This window comes from Dendropsophus ebraccatus, chromosome 8 (assembly GCF_027789765.1).
Source record: "Dendropsophus ebraccatus isolate aDenEbr1 chromosome 8, aDenEbr1.pat, whole genome shotgun sequence".
NCBI classification, from domain to species: domain Eukaryota; kingdom Metazoa; phylum Chordata; class Amphibia; order Anura; family Hylidae; genus Dendropsophus; species Dendropsophus ebraccatus.
This window is the reverse complement of record NC_091461.1, coordinates 3792419-3815523: the sequence shown is the minus strand read 5'-3', so window position 1 is coordinate 3815523 and position 23105 is coordinate 3792419. Positions and strand designations below refer to the sequence as shown.

At 48.9% G+C, this 23105-nt stretch overlaps 1 protein-coding gene across 1 annotated transcript; it reads left to right on the top strand.

Annotated features, from left to right (window-relative positions):
• The first annotated feature begins 872 nt into the window (after positions 1–872).
• On the top strand, positions 873–17563 carry LOC138798979 (zinc finger protein 436-like). Its single transcript, XM_069979631.1, has 7 exons — positions 873–976; positions 8371–8497; positions 9239–9388; positions 9481–9556; positions 9676–9785; positions 12819–12933; positions 14520–17563. The coding sequence occupies exons 2-7, from the start codon at positions 8420–8422 to the stop codon at positions 15440–15442; spliced, it is 1452 nt and encodes a 483-aa protein (XP_069835732.1). The 5' UTR covers positions 873–976; positions 8371–8419; the 3' UTR covers positions 15443–17563.
• Positions 17564–23105: the final 5542 nt, after the last annotated feature.

Below are 23105 nucleotides of genomic sequence, written 5' to 3'. Positions count from 1 at the left end.
GGATCCTGCTGTGATCACTGGGGGTGATGGGCGGGGGATCCTGCTGTGATCACTGGGGGTGATGGGCGGGGGATCCTGCTGTGATCACTGGGGGTGATGGGCGGGGGATCCTGCTGTGATCACTGGGGGTGATGGGCGGGGGATCCTGCTGTGATCACTGGGGGTGATGGGCGGGGGATCCTGCTGTGATCACTGGGGGTGATGGGCGGGGGATCCTGCTGTGATCACTGGGGGTGATGGGCGGGGGATCCTGCTGTGATCACTGGGGGTGATGGGCGGGGGATCCTGCTGTGATCACGGGGGTGATGGGCGGGGGATCCTGCTGTGATCACTGGGGGTGATGGGCGGGGGATCCTGCTGTGATCACTGGGGGTGATGGGCGGGGGATCCTGCTGTGATCACTGGGGGTGATGGGCGGGGGATCCTGCTGTGATCACTGGGGGTGATGGGCGGGGGATCCTGCTGTGATCACTGGGGGTGATGGGCGGGGGATCCTGCTGTGATCACTGGGGGTGATGGGCGGGGGATCCTGCTGTGATCACTGGGGGTGATGGGCGGGGGGATCCTGCTGTGATCACTGGGGGTGATGGGCGGGGGATCCTGCTGTGATCACTGGGGGTGATGGGCGGGGGATCCTGCTGTGATCACTGGGGGTGATGGGCGGGGGATCCTGCTGCGATCACTGGGGGTGATGGGCGGGGGATCCTGCTCTACACGTTTGTGCCGGTAAATATCTTCCTCCTATTCTAACCTCGCGCTCAGGAGTCTGAAGGAATAGTCAGTCACGTGGCACAGAGATGCCGGTCATGTGACCAGAAAACAAAGCTCTGCACGGGAAGCGCGGTCACGTGTCTATGACGTCTTCAAGTACCTGCCGTAGAGCGAGCCGCTTCCACCGGAAGTTGCTTCATTTCCTTGGCTGTAACTTCCTGGCGACAGCGGAGATCGGGGAACGGGAGCGGAGACTGATGAGACGGTAACGGGGCCGGGAGCCGTGCAGGGGGAGCAGACTGTAGTGTACTGATCACTGTGATACAGGGGGAGCAGACTGTAGTGTACTGATCACTGTGATACAGGAGGAGCAGACTGTAGTGTACTGATCACTGATACAGGAGGAGCAGACTGTAGTGTACTGATCACTGATACAGGAGGAGCAGACTGTAGTGTACTGATCACTGTGATACAGGAGGAGCGGACTGTAGTGTACTGATCACTGATACAGGAGGAGCAGACTGTAGTGTACTGATCACTGATACTGGAGGAGCAGACAGTAGTGTACTGATCACTGTGATACAGGAGGAGCAGACTGTAGTGTACTGATCACTGTGATACTGGAGGAGCAGACTGTAGTGTACTGATCACTGTGATACAGGAGGAGCAGACTGTAGTGTACTGATCACTGATACAGGAGGAGCAGACTGTAGTGTACCGATCACTGTGATACAGGAGGAGCAGACTGTAGTGTACTGATCACTGTGATACAGGAGGAGCAGACTGTAGTGTACTGATCACTGTGATACAGGAGGAGCAGACTGTAGTGTACTGATCACTGATACAGGAGGAGCAGACTGTAGTGTACCGATCACTGTGATACAGGAGGAGCAGACTGTAGTGTACTGATCACTGTGATACAGGAGGAGCGGACTGTAGTGTACTGATCACTGTGATACAGGAGGAGCAGACTGTAGTGTACTGATCACTGTGATACAGGAGGAGCAGACTGTAGTGTACTGTACACTGTGATACAGGAGGAGCAGACTGTAGTGTACTGATCACTGTGATACAGGAGGAGCAGACTGTAGTGTACCGATCACTGATACAGGAGGAGCAGACTGTAGTGTACCGATCACTGATACAGGAGGAGCAGACTGTAGTGTACTGATCACTGTGATACAGGAGGAGCAGACTGTAGTGTACTGTACACTGTGATACAGGAGGAGCAGACTGTAGTGTACTGTACACTGTGATACAGGAGGAGCAGACTGTAGTGTACTGTACACTGTGATACAGGAGGAGCAGACTGTAGTGTACTGATCACTGTGATACAGGAGGAGCAGACTGTAGTGTACCGATCACTGTGATACAGGAGGAGCGGACTGTAGTGTACTGATCACTGTGATACAGGAGGAGCGGACTGTAGTGTACTGATCACTGTGATACAGGAGGAGCAGACTGTAGTGTACTGATCACTGATACTGGAGGAGCAGACTGTAGTGTACTGATCACTGTGATACAGGAGGAGCAGACTGTAGTGTACTGATCACTGTGATACAGGAGGAGCAGACTGTAGTGTACTGATCACTGTGATACAGGAGGAGCAGACTGTAGTGTACTGATCACTGTGATACAGGAGGAGCAGACTGTAGTGTACTGATCACTGTGATACAGGGGGAGCAGACTGTAGTGTACTGATCACTGTGATACAGGAGGAGCAGACTGTAGTGTACTGATCACTGTGATACAGGAGGAGCAGACTGTAGTGTACTGATCACTGATACAGGAGGAGCAGACTGTAGTGTACTGATCACTGATACAGGAGGAGCAGACTGTAGTGTACTGATCATTGTGATACAGGAGGAGCAGACTGTAGTGTACTGATCACTGATACAGGAGGAGCAGACTGTAGTGTACTGATCACTGATACAGGAGGAGCAGACTGTAGTGTACCGATCACTGATACAGGAGGAGCAGACTGTAGTGTACTGATCACTGTGATACAGGAGGAGCGGACTGTAGTGTACTGATCACTGATACAGGAGGAGCGGACTGTAGTGTACTGATCACTGATACAGGAGGAGCAGACTGTAGTGTACCGATCACTGTGATACAGGAGGAGCAGACTGTAGTGTACTGATCACTGATACAGGAGGAGCAGACTGTAGTGTACCGATCACTGATACAGGAGGAGCAGACTGTAGTGTACCGATCACTGTGATACAGGAGGAGCAGACTGTAGTGTACTGTACACTGTGATACAGGAGGAGCAGACTGTAGTGTACTGATCACTGATACAGGAGGAGCAGACTGTAGTGTACTGATCACTGATACAGGAGGAGCGGACTGTAGTGTACTGATCACTGATACAGGAGGAGCAGACTGTAGTGTACCGATCACTGTGATACAGGAGGAGCAGACTGTAGTGTACTGATCACTGATACAGGAGGAGCAGACTGTAGTGTACCGATCACTGATACAGGAGGAGCAGACTGTAGTGTACCGATCACTGTGATACAGGAGGAGCAGACTGTAGTGTACTGATCACTGATACAGGAGGAGCAGACTGTAGTGTACTGATCACTGTGATACTGGAGGAGCAGACTGTAGTGTACTGATCACTGATACAGGAGGAGCAGACTGTAGTGTACTGATCACTGTGATACAGGAGGAGCAGACTGTAGTGTACTGTACACTGTGATACAGGAGGAGCAGACTGTAGTGTACTGATCACTGTGATACAGGAGGAGCAGACTGTAGTGTACTGATCACTGTGATACAGGAGGAGCAGACTGTAGTGTACTGATCATTGTGATACAGGAGGAGCAGACTGTAGTGTACTGATCACTGTGATACAGGAGGAGCAGACTGTAGTGTACTGATCACTGTGATACAGGAGGAGCAGACTGTAGTGTACTGATCACTGTGATACAGGAGGAGCAGACTGTAGTGTACTGTACACTGTGATACAGGAGGAGCAGACTGTAGTGTACTGATCACTGTGATACAGGAGGAGCAGACTGTAGTGTACTGATCACTGTGATACAGGAGGAGCAGACTGTAGTGTACTGATCACTGTGATACAGGAGGAGCAGACTGTAGTGTACTGATCACTGTGATACAGGGGGAGCAGACTGTAGTGTACTGATCACTGATACAGGAGGAGCAGACTGTAGTGTACTGATCACTGTGATACAGGAGGAGCAGACTGTAGTGTACTGTACACTGTGATACAGGAGGAGCAGACTGTAGTGTACTGATCACTGTGATACAGGAGGAGCAGACTGTAGTGTACTGATCACTGTAATACAGGAGGAGCAGACTGTAGTGTACTGATCACTGATACAGGAGGAGCAGACTGTAGTGTACTGATCACTGTGATACAGGAGGAGCAGACTGTAGTGTACTGATCACTGTGATACAGGAGGAGCAGACTGTAGTGTACTGATCACTGTGATACAGGAGGAGCAGACTGTAGTGTACTGATCACTGTGATACAGGAGGAGCAGACTGTAGTGTACTGATCACTGATACTGGAGGAGCAGACTGTAGTGTACTGATCACTGTGATACAGGAGGAGCAGACTGTAGTGTACTGATCACTGTGGTACAGGAGGAGCAGACTGTAGTGTACTGATCACTGTGATACAGGGGGAGCAGACTGTAGTGTACTGATCACTGATACAGGAGGAGCGGACTGTAGTGTACTGATCACTGATACAGGAGGAGCAGACTGTAGTGTACTGATCACTGATACAGGAGGAGCGGACTGTAGTGTACCGATCACTGTGATACAGGAGGAGCGGACTGTAGTGTACCGATCACTGATACAGGAGGAGCGGACTGTAGTGTACCGATCACTGTGATACAGGAGGAGCGGACTGTAGTGTACCGATCACTGATACAGGAGGAGCGGACTGTAGTGTACCGATCACTGATACAGGAGGAGCGGACTGTAGTGTACCGATCACTGATACAGGAGGAGCGGACTGTAGTGTACCGATCACTGATACAGGAGGAGCGGACTGTAGTATACCGATCACTGATACAGGAGGAGCGGACTGTAGTGTACCGATCACTGATACAGGAGGAGCGGACTGTAGTGTACCGATCACTGTGATACAGGAGGAGCGGACTGTAGTGTACCGATCACTGTGATACAGGAGGAGCGGACTGTAGTGTACCGATCACTGTGATACAGGAGGAGCGGACTGTAGTGTACTGATCACTGTGATACAGGAGGAGCAGACTGTAGTGTACTGATCACTGTGATACAGGAGGAGCAGACTGTAGTGTACTGATCACTGTGATACAGGAGGAGCAGACTGTAGTGTACTGATCACTGTGATACAGGAGGAGCGGACTGTAGTGTACTGATCACTGATACAGGAGGAGCAGACTGTAGTGTACTGATCACTGTGATACAGGAGGAGCAGACTGTAGTGTACTGATCACTGTGATACAGGAGGAGCAGACTGTAGTGTACTGATCACTGATACAGGAGGAGCAGACTGTAGTGTACTGATCACTGATACAGGAGGAGCAGACTGTAGTGTACTGATCACTGATACAGGGGGAGCAGACTGTAGTGTACCGATCACTGTGATACAGGAGGAGCGGACTGTAGTGTACCGATCACTGTGATACAGGAGGAGCAGACTGTAGTGTACCGATCACTGTGATACAGGAGGAGCAGACTGTAGTGTACTGATCACTGATACAGGGGGAGCAGACTGTAGTGTACCGATCACTGTGATACTGGAGGAGCAGACTGTAGTGTACCGATCACTGATACAGGAGGAGCAGTCTCTTCCCGCCTGTCCGTTGTGTAGGTGTTGGTTACTGACGCCCGCTTACACTCTGTCTCTTGCCCTCTGGCGCTCGGCTCCTTCCTGTATCTGGGTTGATCACATGATTGTTGGGGTGCGGTGGAGGTTCTCTGGATCTCACCGGCATCAATCACAATTAGAAAGGATTTTATGTCATGGATAGATGACCAGCGGTGTCACCTCCCCGAGGTCAGCAATGCCCCGATGGCGTCCACGCCCCGGACACCAGGTGTCTCCTCCTTAGTTGTCCCGGCTGGGGGTCTCCTCCTTAGTTGTCCCGGCTGGGGGTCTCCTCCTTAGTTGTCCCGGCTGGGGGTCTCCTCCTTAGTTGTCCCGGCTGGGGGTCTCCTCCTTAGTTGTCCCGGCTGGGGGTTTCCTCCTTAGTTGTCCCGGCTGGGGGTTTCCTCCTTAGTTGTCCCGGCTGGGGGTCTCCTCCTTAGTTGTCCCGGCTGGGGGTTTCCTCCTTAGTTGTCCCGGCTGGGGGTTTCCTCCTTAGTTGTCCCGGCTGGGGGTTTCCTCCTTAGTTGTCCCGGCTGGGGGTCTCCTCCTTAGTTGTCCCGGCTGGGGGTCTCCCCCTTAGTTGTCTCGGCTGGGGGTCTCCCCCTTAGGTGTCCCGGCTTTGGGTCTCCCCCTTAGTTGTCCCGGCTGGGGGTCTCCTCCTTAGTTGTCCCGGCTGGGGGTCTCCCCCTTAGTTGTCCCGGCTGGGGGTCTCCTCCTTAGTTGTCCCGGCTGGGGGTCTCCTCCTTAGTTGTCCCGGCTGGGGGTCTCCCCCTTAGTTGTCCCGGCTGGGGGTCTCCCCCTTAGTTGTCCCGGCTGGGGGTCTCCCCCGTCGTTGTCCCGGCTGGGGGTCTCCCCCTTAGTTGTCCCGGCTGGGGGTCTCCCCCTTAGTTGTCCCGGCTGGGGGTCTCCCCCTTAGTTGTCCCGGCTGGGGGTCTCCCCCTTAGTTGTCCCGGCTGGGGGTCTCCCCCTTAGTTGTCCCGGCTGGGGGTCTCCCCCTTAGTTGTCCCGGCTGGGGATCTCCCCCTTAGTTGTCCCGGCTGGGGGTCTCCCCCTTAGTTGTCCCGGCTGGGGGTCTCCCCCTTAGTTGTCCCGGCTGGGGGTCTCCCCCTTAGTTGTCCCGGCTGGGGGTCTCCCCCTTAGTTGTCCCGGCTGGGGGTCTCCCCCTTAGTTGTCCCGGCTGGGGGTCTCCCCCTTAGTTGTCCCGGCTGGGGGTCTCCCCCTTAGTTGTCCCGGCTGGGGGTCTCCCCCTTAGTTGTCCCGGCTGGGGGTCTCCCCCTTAGTTGTCCCGGCTGGGGGTCTCCCCCTTAGTTGTCCCGGCTGGGGGTCTCCCCCTTAGTTGTCCCGGCTGGGGGTCTCCCCCTTAGTTGTCCCGGCTGGGGGTCTCCCCCTTAGTTGTCCCGGCTGGGGGTCTCCCCCTTAGTTGTCCCGGCTGGGGGTCTCCCCCTTAGTTGTCCCGGCTGGGGGTCTCCCCCTTAGTTGTCCCGGCTGGGGGTCTCCCCCTTAGTTGTCCCGGCTGGGGGTCTCCCCCTTAGTTGTCCCGGCTGGGGGTCTCCCCCTTAGTTGTCCCGGCTGGGGGTCTCCCCCTTAGTTGTCCCGGCTGGGGGTCTCCTCCTTAGTTGTCCCGGCTGTGGGTCTCCTCCTTAGTTGTCCCGGCTGGGGGTCTCCTCCTTAGTTGTCCCGGCTGGGGGTTTTGGGTCATTGTCAGCAGGAAGACCCGGTCACCACCCATCTTCACTGCTCTTACTGAGGGAAGGACGTTGTTGTATCTGGTGATACACGGCCCCATCCATCCTCCCTCCTATACGCTGCAGTCATCCTGTCCATCTTGGAAGAAAAGCCCCCATAGTATGATGCCCCCCCATGCTTCACGGTGGGGACTGTTATTGGTGTTGGTCTTATCCTTCTTCCTCACAAGTGGAGTTGATGCCAGAATGTTCTTTTTTGGTATCCTCCGATCACATGACCTTCTCCCATGCCTCTTCTCCATCATCCAGATGGCCATTGGTGACGTCACCTGGACATGTGCTGGTGTGAGCACGGGGACCTTGTGTGTCCGGCAGGATTATTCTCCATGACGGAGTAATATGATATTAATGGTGATCTATGAGACTGTCGTCCTGGCTCTTTTTATATCAGTGACCAGGTCCTCCCGTGTAGTTTTGGGCTGATTCCTGACCTTTCCAGAATCCTCCTTACCCCAGGAGGCGAGATCTTGCATGGAGCCTCAGACTGGGGGAGATTGACAGTCATCTTGTGTTTCTTCCATTCCTTAATAATTGCACCAACAGATGTTGCCTTCTCACCAAGCTACTTGCACATAGTCCTGTAGCCCATCCCAGCTTTGTGCAGGTCTACAATTTTGTCCCTGGTGTCCTTAGACAGCTCTGTGGTCTTCGCCATGGTGGAGAGGTTGGAGTGTGAGTGTGTGGACAGGTGATTATTATACAGTTAGCGAGGAAGGATCGGGAGTGCTATAACCATCGGGGGACGTTCAGGACATATACACAGACACTCGCCTATGTTTGGGTTCCTCCGTGTTCAGAAGGAGAACAGATCTTGGGTGAGGGACCATCATGACCTATGAGTCTCATGGCAGGACACTGTTGGCGGTCCTTGGGATTTTGATTATGGTTTATCATGTTATCATGGAGACCAGTGAGGCCGTTCAGCTAATAATACGGACAACGCTGATCCCCTGTTCTTCATCATTGGTCAGACACTGCGCAGGCACAGTAGTCACGCTCCTCAGGAGTACAGGCAGGTGTTCATTCCTCGGCACTACATGTAATATGGTGGGCCGTAATAACACATCCCTGTTTCTCCTCTAGGTCTGTTCAGCACTAACACGGTATTCCTCATCTGACGGCCTCCACCAGAATGGCAAAGGACAAGAGTCGTATGTCTGAGAAGATCCTGAACCTCACCCTGGAGATCATCTACCTGCTGACCGGAGAGGTGAGGGATTCTGGGGGATGGGTCACATGACCTCCCTCTTCTCTCTAGTAGTAATACAGGACATGAGGGGAGAGGTGAGGGATTCTGGGGGATGGGTCACATGACCTTCCTCTTCTCTCTAGTAATAATACAGGACATGAGCGGAGAGGTGAGGGATTCTGGGGGATGGGTCACATGACCTCTTCTCTCTAGTAATAATACAGGACATGAGCGGAGATGTGAGGGATTCTGGGGGATGGGTCACATGACCTCCCTCTTCTCTCTAGTAATAATACAGGACATGAGCGGAGAGGTGAGGGATTCTGGGGGATGGGTCACATGACCTCCCTCTTCTCTCTAGTAATAATACAGGACATGAGCGGAGAGGTGAGGGATTCTGGGGGATGGGTCACATGACCTCTTCTCTCTAGTAATAATACAGGACATGAGCGGAGATGTGAGGGATTCTGGGGGATGGGTCACATGACCTCCCTCTTCTCTCTAGTAATAATACAGGACATGAGCGGAGAGGTGAGGGATTCTGGGGGATGGGTCACATGACCTCCCTCTTCTCTCTAGTAGTAATACAGGACATGAGGGGAGAGGTGAGGGATTCTGGGGGATGGGTCACATGACCTCCCTCTTATCTCTAGTAGTAATACAGGACATGAGGGGAGAGGTGAGGGATCCAGTCGGTGATCTTGGTAGGGATTGGCCTCGCAGGGATCCATCTGATCACGATGATCATTATTGTCTTGACAGAATTTCACAGCCATCAAAACAGAATCGGGAAGACTAAGCATCACCCAGGACCTGATGGCCGAGCCCGCGCCCCATCTACTGAAACATGATAAAAAGAAGAAGAAGATCCTACAGCTCACCAGCAAGATCATCGAGCTGCTGACTGGAGAGGTGAGCAATGCTACTGGGAAGGTCACATGGGTCTGGATCAGGTCACATGACATCCGACCATTCTCTTGATTACTTGATTATCTTCTTTTCAGGAACAGGATTACTTGGAAGAACGTAAGGCATTATACAAGGGTGTCATGGAGGACCACCGGCCCCTCACATCACCGGGTAAGAGGAGACTCTCATTGATGGTAAAGGAGAGAGCAGTATTGGGGTCCCCTAGACCCCCCATCATCTGCTCATCACATATACACAATGTATTCAGTCACTGTGTGTGTCTCCTACAGATGGATCCAGTAAGAGGAAACCACCAGAGAGATGTCTTAAACCGCATTATTCCCAGGACTGTCCGCAGGAAATTCGCAGCGTCCCGCAGGATCGGAAGGGTGACTGTTCGGTAAGACGACATTGATCAGCTACTGATTTTAACCAGTTGATGACAAAAGAGCCCACTCTGTACATGGCACCAGGGACTGCGGCTTCTAGCCGATCGGCCGTGCTGGTGGTTAACCCTTTAGATGCTTTGGTGGTGGCCCAGTGGGGGATCCATCATACTTACAGCCCGGGGCCTCCTCTGTGTCCTGGAGCTCTCTTAGCCTGGTAATCGCGGTCTTTTGCGTTCTGGAGCCCCGGTAACATTGATCAGTGCCGCCCCCATGGTTTCTAATAAATAAAAGTATAGATAATAATAGATCTAAGTATTTTACACTAGTGTACAGTAATGTACACTAGTGTAAAAGTAAAAAAAAAGTGAAAAAAAGTGTGCACCAAACACAACACAGCCCCCCCAGCCCCCCCAATAATAAAGATGCATTACATTCCCCATACTCTATAAAACATTACATAAAAGTGATCAAAAACACAAATCCTATACATATTTGGTATCGTTACGTCCGTAGCGACCCAATCTATAAAACTATATCAATAATTATATCGCACGACACACGCTGTAAAAAAATAAATAAAAAAACACTACCAGAATAGCAGTATTTTATCAATCCACTTTAGAAAATACGCCATAAAAGAGATCAAAAAGTCATATACATATAAAACTTGGTATCAATAGAAACTACAGATCTTCCCGCAAAAAATAAGCCCCAAACCAGCTCTGTCGCGCAAAAGATGAGAACGCTATGGATCTTGCAATGTGGCGACAGTTTTTGTGGGTTTTGGCTAGGAAGATAGTTTCTATTGCGCCAAAGCGGTAATAGTTAAAAAAACCTACACAAATGTGGTATCGCCGTAACCGTAGTGACCCAGAGAATACATGTATTATGTTATTCGTGACCGCCGATACGGATTTTTACGGTGATCACTAATGGGCTCTATTCTGCTGCCATCAGCTCTTTATGGCGATGGTGCAGAATAGTGCAGCGGCGCCGGTAATGCCCGCAGCCCCCTCCTCTCAGCTACCGGAGGTCACTGAGGGGTTGGGGCAGAGTGTGGGGTCAGTCCCGGCAAGTCCCCTCACCGGCGATCACCGTTATTACCAGTATAACGGCGGCCACCAGTAACGGGCATTGCCAGCGCAGCTGAACGCTTTCATCTCTTCTCACCGTGAATCCACAGTGAGAGGAGATGAGAACATGTCCCCCCCTGTCCCCAGAATTAACCCTAGTGACCTAGTCACTGACCCTCCCCTCCCAGGGCGGCCATCTGATCCAAGATGGCCGCCGCCATCACTGTGAACAGACTCTGTTCACAGTGATTGATTCCTAAAAATGATCAAAGCTTCATTCTCTCCACCACCGGAGGTGGCAGAGAGCATGGGGCAATGATCGGTGACCACCCGGTGTGGTCCCAGTACAAGTGATCAGCGGTATATACTATATACCGCTGATCGCTTGTTCCAAATGGTGCTGGCACTTTTTTACCCCTGTCACCAAAGTCAAGTCCCCTGGATTACCCGTAACCACCCCGGATTACCTGTAACCACTCCAGACTGCTCGTCACCTCCCCAGGTTGCCTGTAACCCCCCCCCAGATAGCCCGTGACCACCGCGAGATTGTCAGTAATCACCCACATATTGCCTGTAACTAAAATGACACTGCTTCTCTTCTGAGCCCGGCTGTGTGCCCATACAGTGGTTTATGCCCACATATGGGGTACCATTGTATTCAGGAGAACCTCCGTTACAAATGTTGGGGTGAGTTTTCTCTCCTGTTCCTCGTGAAATTGAGAAATTTCAAATTAAACAAACATGTTGTTGGAAAATAAAAATTTTTCATTTTTACTCTCTTCTTTTGAATACTTTCCTGTAATACCTGTGGGGTCAAAATGTCACCACACCCTAAGATGTATTCTTTGAGGGGTGTACTTTCCAAAATGGGGTGACTTTTGGGGGGGATCTATTCTGCTGACACTACAGGGGCTCTGCAAACGCACCTGGCGCTCAGAAACTTCTTCAGCAAAATCTGAACTGGAAATGCTAATTGGCGCTCCTTCCCTTCTGAGCCCCGCTGTGTGCCCACACAGTGGTTTATGCCCACATATGGGGTACCGTTGTACTCATGAGAACCTGCGTTCCAAAATTTGGGGTGCATTTTCTCTCATGCTTATTATGAAAATGAGATACTTTAATCTTAACAAATATATTACTGGAAAATTTCTATTTTCCATTTTTTTTCCGGCCTAATTGTGAATACTTTCCTCCAGCCCCTGTAGGGTTAAAATGTTCATTATACCCCTAGATTAATTCTTTAAGGTGTCTAGTTTCCAAAATGGAGTCACTTATGGGGGTGTCCAGTATACAAACCTCCTAAATCAACTTAAAAAAATAACTGGTCCCTAAAAAAAAATCAGTTATGGAAATTTCATGAAAATGTGGTAATTTGTTGATAAATTTCTAAGCCCCGTAACACCCTAAAAAAGTAAAATGTTTCTGAAATGAAGCCAGAATAAAGAGGACATATTGATAATGTAACTTACTAATTTTTGTCATGTGACTTTCTTTTTTTAGAAGCAGAGAATTTCAAAGTTCATAAAGTGCAAATTTTTCAAATTTTTCATGATATTTTGATATTTTTCACAAAAAACACACAACACAGTGACCAAATTTTGCCACTAATATAAAGTACCATATGTTACGAAAAAACAGTCTCAGAATCGCTAGCATACGTTAAAGCGTCACTGAGCTATAAGCGCATAAAGTCAGACAGGTCAGATTTTGAAAAATGAGCCTGGTCTTTTAGGTGCAAATAGGCTTGGTCCTTAGGCTTGGTCCCTAAGGGGTTAAGAGGTTAATAAGTTACTTGTCCAGTCACTTAAAAGAGAAATCATGCTTATAAAGTAATAATAAAAGGAGCCATAATAATTCCCTTACTTTTACTCCGCCAGTATATTTTTCTTCCTGCACCCCCCTCCCCCATGTACTGCTTGTGATGCTTCCATGACCTCAGACACCACCATGCTCTATGTGCTTACTCTCCAGGATGAAAGCCTCAATGATTTCCAGATTGTTATAATAGAGGACGACATCAAGAAGGAGAGTGAGGAGCTGCGTGTGGTAATAAAGCAGGAGGAGATCCCGACAGATATCAGCACAGGTGAGAGGGAAGAGCACAACCCCATCCTTCTCCGTCCTCACAGAAGGGGCTTATTCTCCTCGTCCTCCTCCCTATGCATTGCTTTGCGCACAACTCATGACCAGTAGCATGTTCTTACCCAAGTGTGAATCATAGTTTATTCCCGTGCCCACTGAACGCTGCCTTGTTTCTTACCCTCCCCACAGACCGCTGCCTTGTTTCTTACCCTCCCCACAGACCGCTGCCTTGTTTCTTACCCTCCCCACAGACCGCTGCCTTGTTTCTTACCCTCCACACAGACCGCTGCCTTGTTTCTTACCCTCCCCACAAACCCGCTGCCTTGTTTCTTACCCTCCCCACAGACCGCTGCCTTGTTTCTTACCCTCCCCACAGACCGCTGCCTTGTTTCTTACCCTCCCCACAGACCGCTGCCTTGTTTCTTCCTCTCCCCGGAAACACGCTGCCTTGTTTCTTACCCTCACCACAGACCGCTGCCTTGTTTCTTACCCTCCCCACAGACCGCTGCCTTGTTTCTTACCCTCCACACAGACCGCTGCCTTGTTTCTTACCCTCCCCACAGACCGCTGCCTTGTTTCTTACCCTCCACACAGACCGCTGCCTTGTTTCTTACCCTCCCCACAGACCGCTGCCTTGTTTCTTACCCTCCCCACAGACCGCTGCCTTGTTTCTTACCCTCCACACAGACCGCTGCCTTGTTTCTTACCCTCCACACAGACCGCTGCCTTGTTTCTTACCCTCCACACAGACCGCTGCCTTGTTTCTTACCCTCCACACAGACCGCTGCCTTGTTTCTTACCCTCCCCACAGACAGGTGCCTTGTTTCTTACCCTCCACACAGACCGCTGCCTTGTTTCTTACCCTCCCCACAGACCGCTGCCTTGTTTCTTACCCTCCCCACAGACCGCTGCCTTGTTTCTTACCCTCCCCACAGACCGCTGCCTTGTTTCTTACCCTCCCCACAGACCGCTGCCTTGTTTCTTACCCTCCACACAGACCGCTGCCTTGTTTCTTCCTCTCCCCGGAAACACGCTGCCTTGTTTCTTACCCTCCACACAGACCGCTGCCTTGTTTCTTACCCTCCCCACAGACCGCTGCCTTGTTTCTTACCCTCCACACAGACCGCTGCCTTGTTTCTTACCCTCCCCACAGACCGCTGCCTTGTTTCTTACCCTCCCCACAGACAGATGCCTTGTTTCTTACCCTCCCCACAGACCGCTGCCTTGTTTCTTACCCTCCCCACAGACAGATGCCTTGTTTCTTACCCTCCCCACAGACAGATGCCTTGTTTCTTACCCTCCCCACAGACCGCTGCCTTGTTTCTTACCCTCCCCACAGACAGATGCCTTGTTTCTTACCCTCCCCACAGACAGGTGCCTTGTTTCTTACCCTCCCCACAGACCGCTGCCTTGTTTCTTACCCTCCCCACAGACCGCTGCCTTGTTTCTTACCCTCCCCACAGACAGATGCCTTGTTTCTTACCCTCCCCACAGACCGCTGCCTTGTTTCTTACCCTCCCCACAGACCGCTGCCTTGTTTCTTTCTGTTTCGGTTGTTCCCATGTTGATCTTGTTGTGCTTCATCTACAGATGGACACGAAAGTCGACACTCAATGGAGGCACATGTCATTTCGTCTCCAGATGGCGACATCGATGATGATGATGATGATGACGACGACGACCTCCCAGTCACACGACCAGGAGGGAACCCCATGTCTGTAAATATACATCCGGCATTTCACAGCGCATCGCTGTCGTCTGATCGGTCCAATCACGAGGAAGGCTTTCTTGATATGTCAGATTTTATTAAGGCCTGCGCAGGAAATAACATGTTTCCATACTCGCAATATATTAAACATTTCACCCCAAATCCTGGTCTCATAGGACTTCCAGAAACTCGTGTAACTAAGAAGCCCTTTACTTGTACAGAGTGTGATAAATGTTTCACACATAATTCATACCTTATCAAGCACATGCGAACTCACACAGGGGAGAAGCCGTTTCCGTGTGGAGAGTGTGGGAAATGTTTTACCGACAACTCTGGCCTCACTAAACACCAGAGAATCCACACCGGTGAAAGGCCTTACCAGTGTGCCGAATGTGGTAAAAGCTTTACTTATAAAGCTGACCTTATTAAACATGAAAGAATCCACACGGGAGAGAAGCCCTTCCCGTGTCCCGAATGTGGCAAATGCTTTACAGACAAGTCAGGCCTTGCCAAACACCAGAGAATCCACACGGGGGAGAGGCCGTTCCAGTGTGCAGAGTGCGGGAAATGTTTTGCTCGTAAGTCGCATCTTGGGAAACACCAGATAATTCACACTGGTGAGAAACCGTTCCAGTGTCCGGAGTGCGGAAGGTGTTTTGCCCGTAAGTCTCATCTGGTCAATCATCAGATCATACACACAGGTGAGAAGCCACATTTATGCACTGAGTGTGGGAAATGTTTTGCCCAGAGACCGGGGCTAATTATTCATCGAAGAACACACAGGAAGGTAACACAGTTTATTTGAGCTGTACAAAAGGTGGAAAGTACAACTGTGGATTCGTTCTTAATATTACAAAGGATACAAGGAAATCAAATGTCGATACGTTTCTAGGATGTTCAAGCAGAAACGCGCAATGATATTACCAAGCAACTGCGGTAAAGCACTGGTCTAGCGCTACCAATGGATTCTAACCAAATATGGAGCTGAAACGTAAGGCCAGAACAGATGGCTCAAGTGTATAATAGATTCTAATATAGAGATTGTTGTTCTGTAGGCTCCTGACTAATATATCCCCATTGAACTTAACGCATCCTGGAGGCTGACGTCTTGAGCTACATACGGTAAGATCCGGAAAGTTTTGGACATTCACTTGACTGAAAATTTGATTGCGAGTATAGTATTAGAGAAACAAATGGGTGTGGGTACATCTATGGGCAGTGGACGCATGTAAGGCGTTACTTCTTATTCAGAGCAGAACGATGGCTGAACCTTGTGGGTGATCTGGTAAGTCGGGTGACATCAAGCTTCGGCAATAAGGTCTGAACTCCAAGGCTGAACATCTCCAACAGTGGTGATTTCCTCATTCCAGATACAGAACGGTTCAAGTAGACAGAAGAGCAAAAACCTTCTCTTCTATCGAAAAGAAAGTGACCGCGACTTTACCTGAAAAATCTAGCGTATTGAGGATGTGTCCATTTCTAGATCGTTCTCTATTTCTCGTTCTCTACATCGGGGTCCCTTACTAGAGAATCTACCGTAGGATTCACCAATCTGTCATGAACCATCGATTTATCTCTTCGCCCCATTTTCCCAGTGTTCCTGATCCCCGGAGGAGTCTGGAACGAGACCCTGAGGTCCCTGGGACTTTGCTACTCCGGACTTGTACCCCAATTCAGAACACTGGCCAAGGGGAGTAGCGTCTCTAAGACTAACCATTCACTAATCTGATCAATCCGTAGGTTGGCTCATCTGTTTCTTAGCTCTAGAGCCAGGGAGACTCCTCTGTCTATAGCAAACGGTGACGCTCTGTCCCTGATAACGTAGTAATGAGGTTGTTGTGATTGAAGTGGATTTTCCCTTAAATAAAAAGTACAACGTTCTATTAATATTAGTTTTATAAACTTTGAAACTTTGTCCAAATTTTTCCTTCTTCCGCGGAAATTTTCAGATGCAACTCAGGTGCTTTAGTTGTGTAGAGTCTTCTCCACTACAGTGGTCAAGGCCAACTAGATGAGAGTATTATTATAGTTTCAGAAAGCTGGTGGTCAGGGATGAGTTAATCATTGTTTGTATTGTATGACTACATTGTATATGGTTTCTGTTTTTATTGATAGCCTAGAAAAAAATAGGGGAAAAAATCCACTGTATGGGTAAAAGCAACAGCTAGTCTTCCCTCTCACCTAAGTCATAAGCTACCTTAAGGTCAGGCGGGACGAGAGCGAGCAGGTGACACTAACCTTGCCTTTGGAAGTTTTACAGGTGATTTTTTTTTTTTTTTGTAACCTTTTTTATATTTGTTGGTGTATCAGTTTAACTAAATCCACTTTTATGTAGTTCTAGCTCGATATATTTGTAATAAAGTACTTGTGTAAAACCGTGAATGTGCTGTTATTAAATACTCTGGAAGAAGCGTCATTGCCAAGGCCCGGCCTGGAGTCCTGAACAGGGATCAAACTGAACTGCTGTCCTGTAAGGAGGTATTTGCACAATCTGGAAATACGGGTGATCTGCTACAGAACGGCGGCGTTTGGAGTTCCGACAACATCATTCATTATGGTCTGAAACAGCTTTCATCTACTGTACTGACATGCGGTATCAGCACAGTAGTGCAAATTTTTAAACAGTTTCAGAGCTCCAGGCATCATCATGGGTCAGGTCTAGAGCTGTGGTCTCCATGTTCCCTGTGAGCGGCTTCTGAGAGTCTGCTGGTCTGTGGCTATAGGACGGAGATCATAGCTGCAGGTTTCTCCATATTTTGGACAATACGCTCCAAATGAAAGAGAGGAAGCGAAGATTTGGACAGATGCATTTCCGATTTAATGTTTTTATTAAGTTTGTTCAGAGCATGAAGAACAAAATAATAATTGTACATACACTTAAAGTGTCCCTGACCTTTATAATTTTCAAAATCAATAGTACATGTAAAATAAAGCACGTTTACAATATACATTTTTTTTTTATCTTGCTGTAAAACAAAGCTATACTTACCAGAAATCCCGGTCCAGTCTCCTGAAGGCAGCTATATAACAGCTATACGTACTGTATCCAGGTCCAGTCTCCTGAAGACTGCTATATAACAGCTATACTTACTGTATCCAGGTCCAGTCTCCTGAAGGCAGCTATATAACAGCTATACTTACTGTATCCAGGTCCAGTCTCCTGAAGGCAGCTATATAAAAGCTATACGTACTGTATCCAGGTCCAGTCTCCTGAAGACTGCTATATACCAGCTATACTTACCGTATCCAGGCTCAGAATCCTGAATACTACTATATAACAGCTATACTTACTGTAGGTAAACAACAGTTGTTCATGGTAAAAGGGCCGTTGTTTGCACAAAGTGGGAACGTAGCCTAAAGGTAGTTAAAAAAAGAAAAAAGAAAAGATATTTGTTGTAATTGTAGTAACTTGAGGTATACGGATAACATGTCAGTTCTGCTTCATGGTGAACCTTGGAAACAGCTCCCAAATAATATTTTCCTGGTTTTGCAGCATATTTTATAGAAAAATGAAGATTATAATTACAAAGTACAATTGGTTAAAAAAAAAAAAAAAGCTGCTATGGGTCTGTAGGTGAAAAGATAAAAACGCTGCTATCTCCTTAAAAATATGAGGAGGAAAAACGAAAATGGGCTGTGACATAAAGGGGCTAAAAAGTAGATTGATAGGATCTATATAACGTCTTACTGCGTCTGCCGCACTGGTAGTGATTGACATCTAGTACTGGGGAGACAGAGCAGCAGAAATCGGCATCAGAGAATCAGCCATTTAACGCTGGTTTGGCCGCTGAATCACCGTATTAGAGCAGGACAGCAATGCCGGCTGCCAAACCACGCACCACAGACAAATCCATCTTAATAAATTAGATCTTCAAAAAATTTCATTCAGATTCTGATCCTGATCTATTCTATAGATTCATCACACATAGGGATCTATTCTATAGACTCATCAAAAAGAGGGATCTATTCCATAGACTCATCATACACAGATTTATTCTATAGACTCATTACACATAGAGGGATCTATTCTAGACTCATACACAGAGGGATCTATTCTATAAACTTATCATACACAGAGGGATCTATTTTATAAACTCATCACACACAGGGATCTATTCTATAAACTCCTCACACAGAGGGATCTATTCTATAGACTCATCAGAAAGAAGAATCTATTCCATAGACTCATATCACACACATACACACACAGAGGGATCTATTCCATAGACTCATCACATAGATTGATCTATTGTATAGACTCATCACACAGAGGGATCTATCCTATAGACTTATTTCACAGGGATCTATTTTATAGACTTATCAGAAAGAGGGATCTATTCCATAGACTAATCACATAGAGGGATCTATTCCATAGACTAATCACATAGAGGGATCTATTCCATAGACTCGTCACACAGAGGGATCTATTCTATAGACTCATCAGAAAAGGATCTATTCCATAGACTCATCACACAGATTGATCTGTTCTATAGACTCATCACAAAGGGATCTATTCCATAGACTCATAACAGAGGGATCTATTCTATAGACTCCTCAAACACAGAGCGATCTATTCTATAGACTCATCACAAAGGGATCTATTCTTAAGACTCATCACACAGATTGATCTATTCTATAGACTCATCACACAGAGGGATCTATTCTATAGACTCATTTCACATAGGGATCTATTTTATAGACTTATCAGAAAGAGGGATCTATTCCATAGACTCATCAAAACAAAGAGGGATCTATTCAATAGACTAATCACATAGAGGGATCTATTCCATAGACTCGTCACACAGAGGGATCTATTCTATAGACTCATCAGAAAAGGATCTACTCCATAGACTCATCACACAGATTGTTCTATTCTATAGACTCATCACAAAGGGATCTATTCCATAGACTCATAACAGAGGGATCTATTCTATAGACTCCTCAAACACAGAGCGATCTATTCTATAGACTCATCACAAAGGGATCTATTCTTAAGACTCATCACACAGTTTAATCTATTCTATAGACTCATCACACAGAGGGATCTATTCTATAGACTCATTTCACATAGGGATCTATTTTATAGACTTATCAGAAAGAGGGATCTATTCCATAGACTCATCAAAACAAAGAGGGATCTATTCAATAGACTAATCACATAGAGGGATCTATTCCATAGACTCGTCACACAGAGGGATCTATTCTATAGACTCATCACAAAGGGATCTATTCCATAGACTCCTCAAACACAGAAGGATCTATTCTATAGACTCATCACAAAGGGATCTATTCTTAAGACTCATCACAAAGATTGATCTATTGTATAGACCCATCACAAAGGGATTTATTTTATAGACTCATTACACACAGAGATCTATTCTATAGACTGATCAGAAAGAGGGATCTATTCCATAGACTCATCAAAACAAAGAGGGATCTATTCTATAGACTCCTCACACAGAGGGATCTATTCTATAGACTCATCACACAGATTGATCTATAGACTCATCACAGAGGGAACTATTTTATAGACTCCTCAAACACAGAGGGATCTATTCTATAGACTCATCACACACAGAGGGATCTATTCTATAGACTCATCACACACACGGATCTATTCTATAGACTCAGCAGAAAGAGGGATCTATTCCATAGACTCATATCACACACATACACACACACACGGATCTATTCTATAGACTCATCGTACACAGAGGGATCTATTCTATACACTCATTACACACGGATCTATTCTATACACTTGTAACACACAGAGGGATCTATTTTATACACTCATTACACAGGGATCTATTCTATACACACACAGGGATCTATTCTATAGAATCATCACACAGAGGGATCTATTCTATAGACTCATCACACACGCACAATAACACTACTCACAAAAAGTTAGGGATATTTGGCTTGCGGATGAATTTTTAGGATGAGCCTATAATGCCCTCTGACCTTTACAGGTGACCTTGTGACCTTTTATCCAATGTTTCTTGACGTTCTCTGTGCCTAGAAAAAAAGGTGCTTTATATAGGGTGCTATATAAAGAGATAATTTGGCTCCTATCTGCCCAGTTGTCAGCTTATTCAGCCCAGGAGAGGCCTTTGCTAGTGTGAGAATGCTAGAGTAGGGACCGTGTCTCGAGGACGCCTTAACGTGGTGACATGGGACACTCTGTAACCTGGTGACATGGGACACTCTGTACTGTGGTGACATGGGGGGGGACACTCTGTACTGTGGTGACATGGGGGGACACTCTGTAACCTGGTGACATGGGGGGACACTCTGTAACCCGGTGACATGGGGGGACACTCTGTAACCCGGTGACATGGGGGGACACTCTGTAACCCGGTGACATGGGGGGACACTCTGTAACCCGGTGACATGGGGGGACACTCTGTAACCCGGTGACATGGGGGGACACTCTGTAACCCGGTGACATGGGGGGACACTCTGTAACCCGGTGACATGGGGGGACACTCTGTAACCCGGTGACATGGGGGGACACTCTGTAACCCGGTGACATGGGGGGACACTCTGTAACCCGGTGACATGGGGGGACACTCTGTAACCCGGTGACATGGGGGGACACTCTGTAACCCGGTGACATGGGGGGACACTCTGTAACCCGGTGACATGGGGGGACACTCTGTAACCCGGTGACATGGGGGGACACTCTGTAACCCGGTGACATGGGGGGACACTCTGTAACCCGGTGACATGGGGGGACACTCTGTAACCCGGTGACATGGGGGGACACTCTGTAACCCGGTGACATGGGGGGACACTCTGTAACCCGGTGACATGGGGGGACACTCTGTAACCCGGTGACATGGGGGGACACTCTGTAACCCGGTGACATGGGGGGACACTCTGTAACCCGGTGACATGGGGGGACACTCTGTAACCCGGTGACATGGGGGGACACTCTGTAACGTGGTGACATGGGACGCTCTGTAATGTGGTGATATGGTGTCGTTAGTGCAGGAACAGGGGCGTAACTAGAAATGGCTGTAGACAAACCTGTAGACAAACAGAGGCTGCAGCCTGATCTTGGCCGTCCCTTATTCCAGGGACCATTGAGCTTTACATGAGTATTGGAGACACAAACCTGAACATGGCACCAACCCATACACCCTACCCTCCTGGGCACAGTGTACCCTCAGTATAGAGCAGGGGTCCTATACACCCCACCCTCCTGGGCACAGTGTACCCTCAGTATAGAGCAGGGGTCCTATACACCCCACCCTCCTGGGCACAGTGTACCCTCAGTATAGAGCAGGGGTCCTATACACCCCACCTTCTTGGGCACAGCATATCCTCAGTATAGAGCAGGGGTCCTATACACCCCACCCTCCTGGGCACAGTGTACCGTCAGTATAGAGCAGGGGTCCTATACACCCCACCCTCTTGGGCACAGCATACCCTCAGTATAAAGCGGGGGGTCCTATACACCCCACCCTCCTGGGCACAGCGTACCCTCAGTATAGAGCAGGGGTCCTATACACCCCACCCTCTTGGGCACAGCATATCCTCAGTATAGAGTAGGGGTTCCTATACACCCCACCCTCCTGGGCACAGCATACCCTCAGTATAAAGCGGGGGGTCCTGTACACCCCACCCTCCTGGGCACAGCGTACTGCATTCAGCTTTTTCAAAATCCCGTAGAGGAGTGGCAAACAGAGTGGAGGGTTCAAAGGCAGCCGGCTGACAAGTCGACGGCCGAGCTTCGCGAAGCGCTTCTCTAACACCGTAAATTCGCTCATCCCTAAATGAGACCAACGCACCCCCGGGAGATGCCCAGTATCTGGGTGGACAATCGCAGGTCCTCAGGAAGCAGCTTATGGACAGCGTTGTGACGGTGAAATGCCCAGTCATAAAACGAGAAACCCAGGTTCTGACCATGTGGTAGGGAGGAGGCTTCTCTCCTAGTGGTACAGGTGACAGTGCGGTAGGGAGGAGGTTTCTCTCCCAGTGTTACAGGTGACAGTGCGGTAGGGAGGAGGCTTCTCTCCCAGTGTTACAGGTGACAGTGCGGTAGGGAGGAGGCTTCTCTCCTAGTGTTACAGGTGACAGTGCGGTAGGGAGGACGCTTCTCTCCCAGTGTTACAAGTGACGGTGCGGTAGGTAGGAGGCTTCTCTCCCAGTGTTACAGGTGACAGTGCGGTAGGGAGGACGCTTCTCTCCTAGTGTTACAGGTGACGATGCGGTAGGGAAGACGCTTTTCTCCTAGTGTTACAAGTGACAGTGCGGTAGGGAGGACGCTTCTCTCCTAGTGTTACAAGTGACAGTGCGGTAGGGAGGAGGCTTCTCTCCTAATGTTACAAGTGACAGTGCGGTAGGGAGGACGCTTCTCTCCTAGTGTTACAGGTGACAGTGCGGTAGGGAGGAGGCTTCTCTCCCAGTGTTACAGGTGACGGTGCGGTAGGGAGGAGGCTTCTCTCCCAGTGTTACAA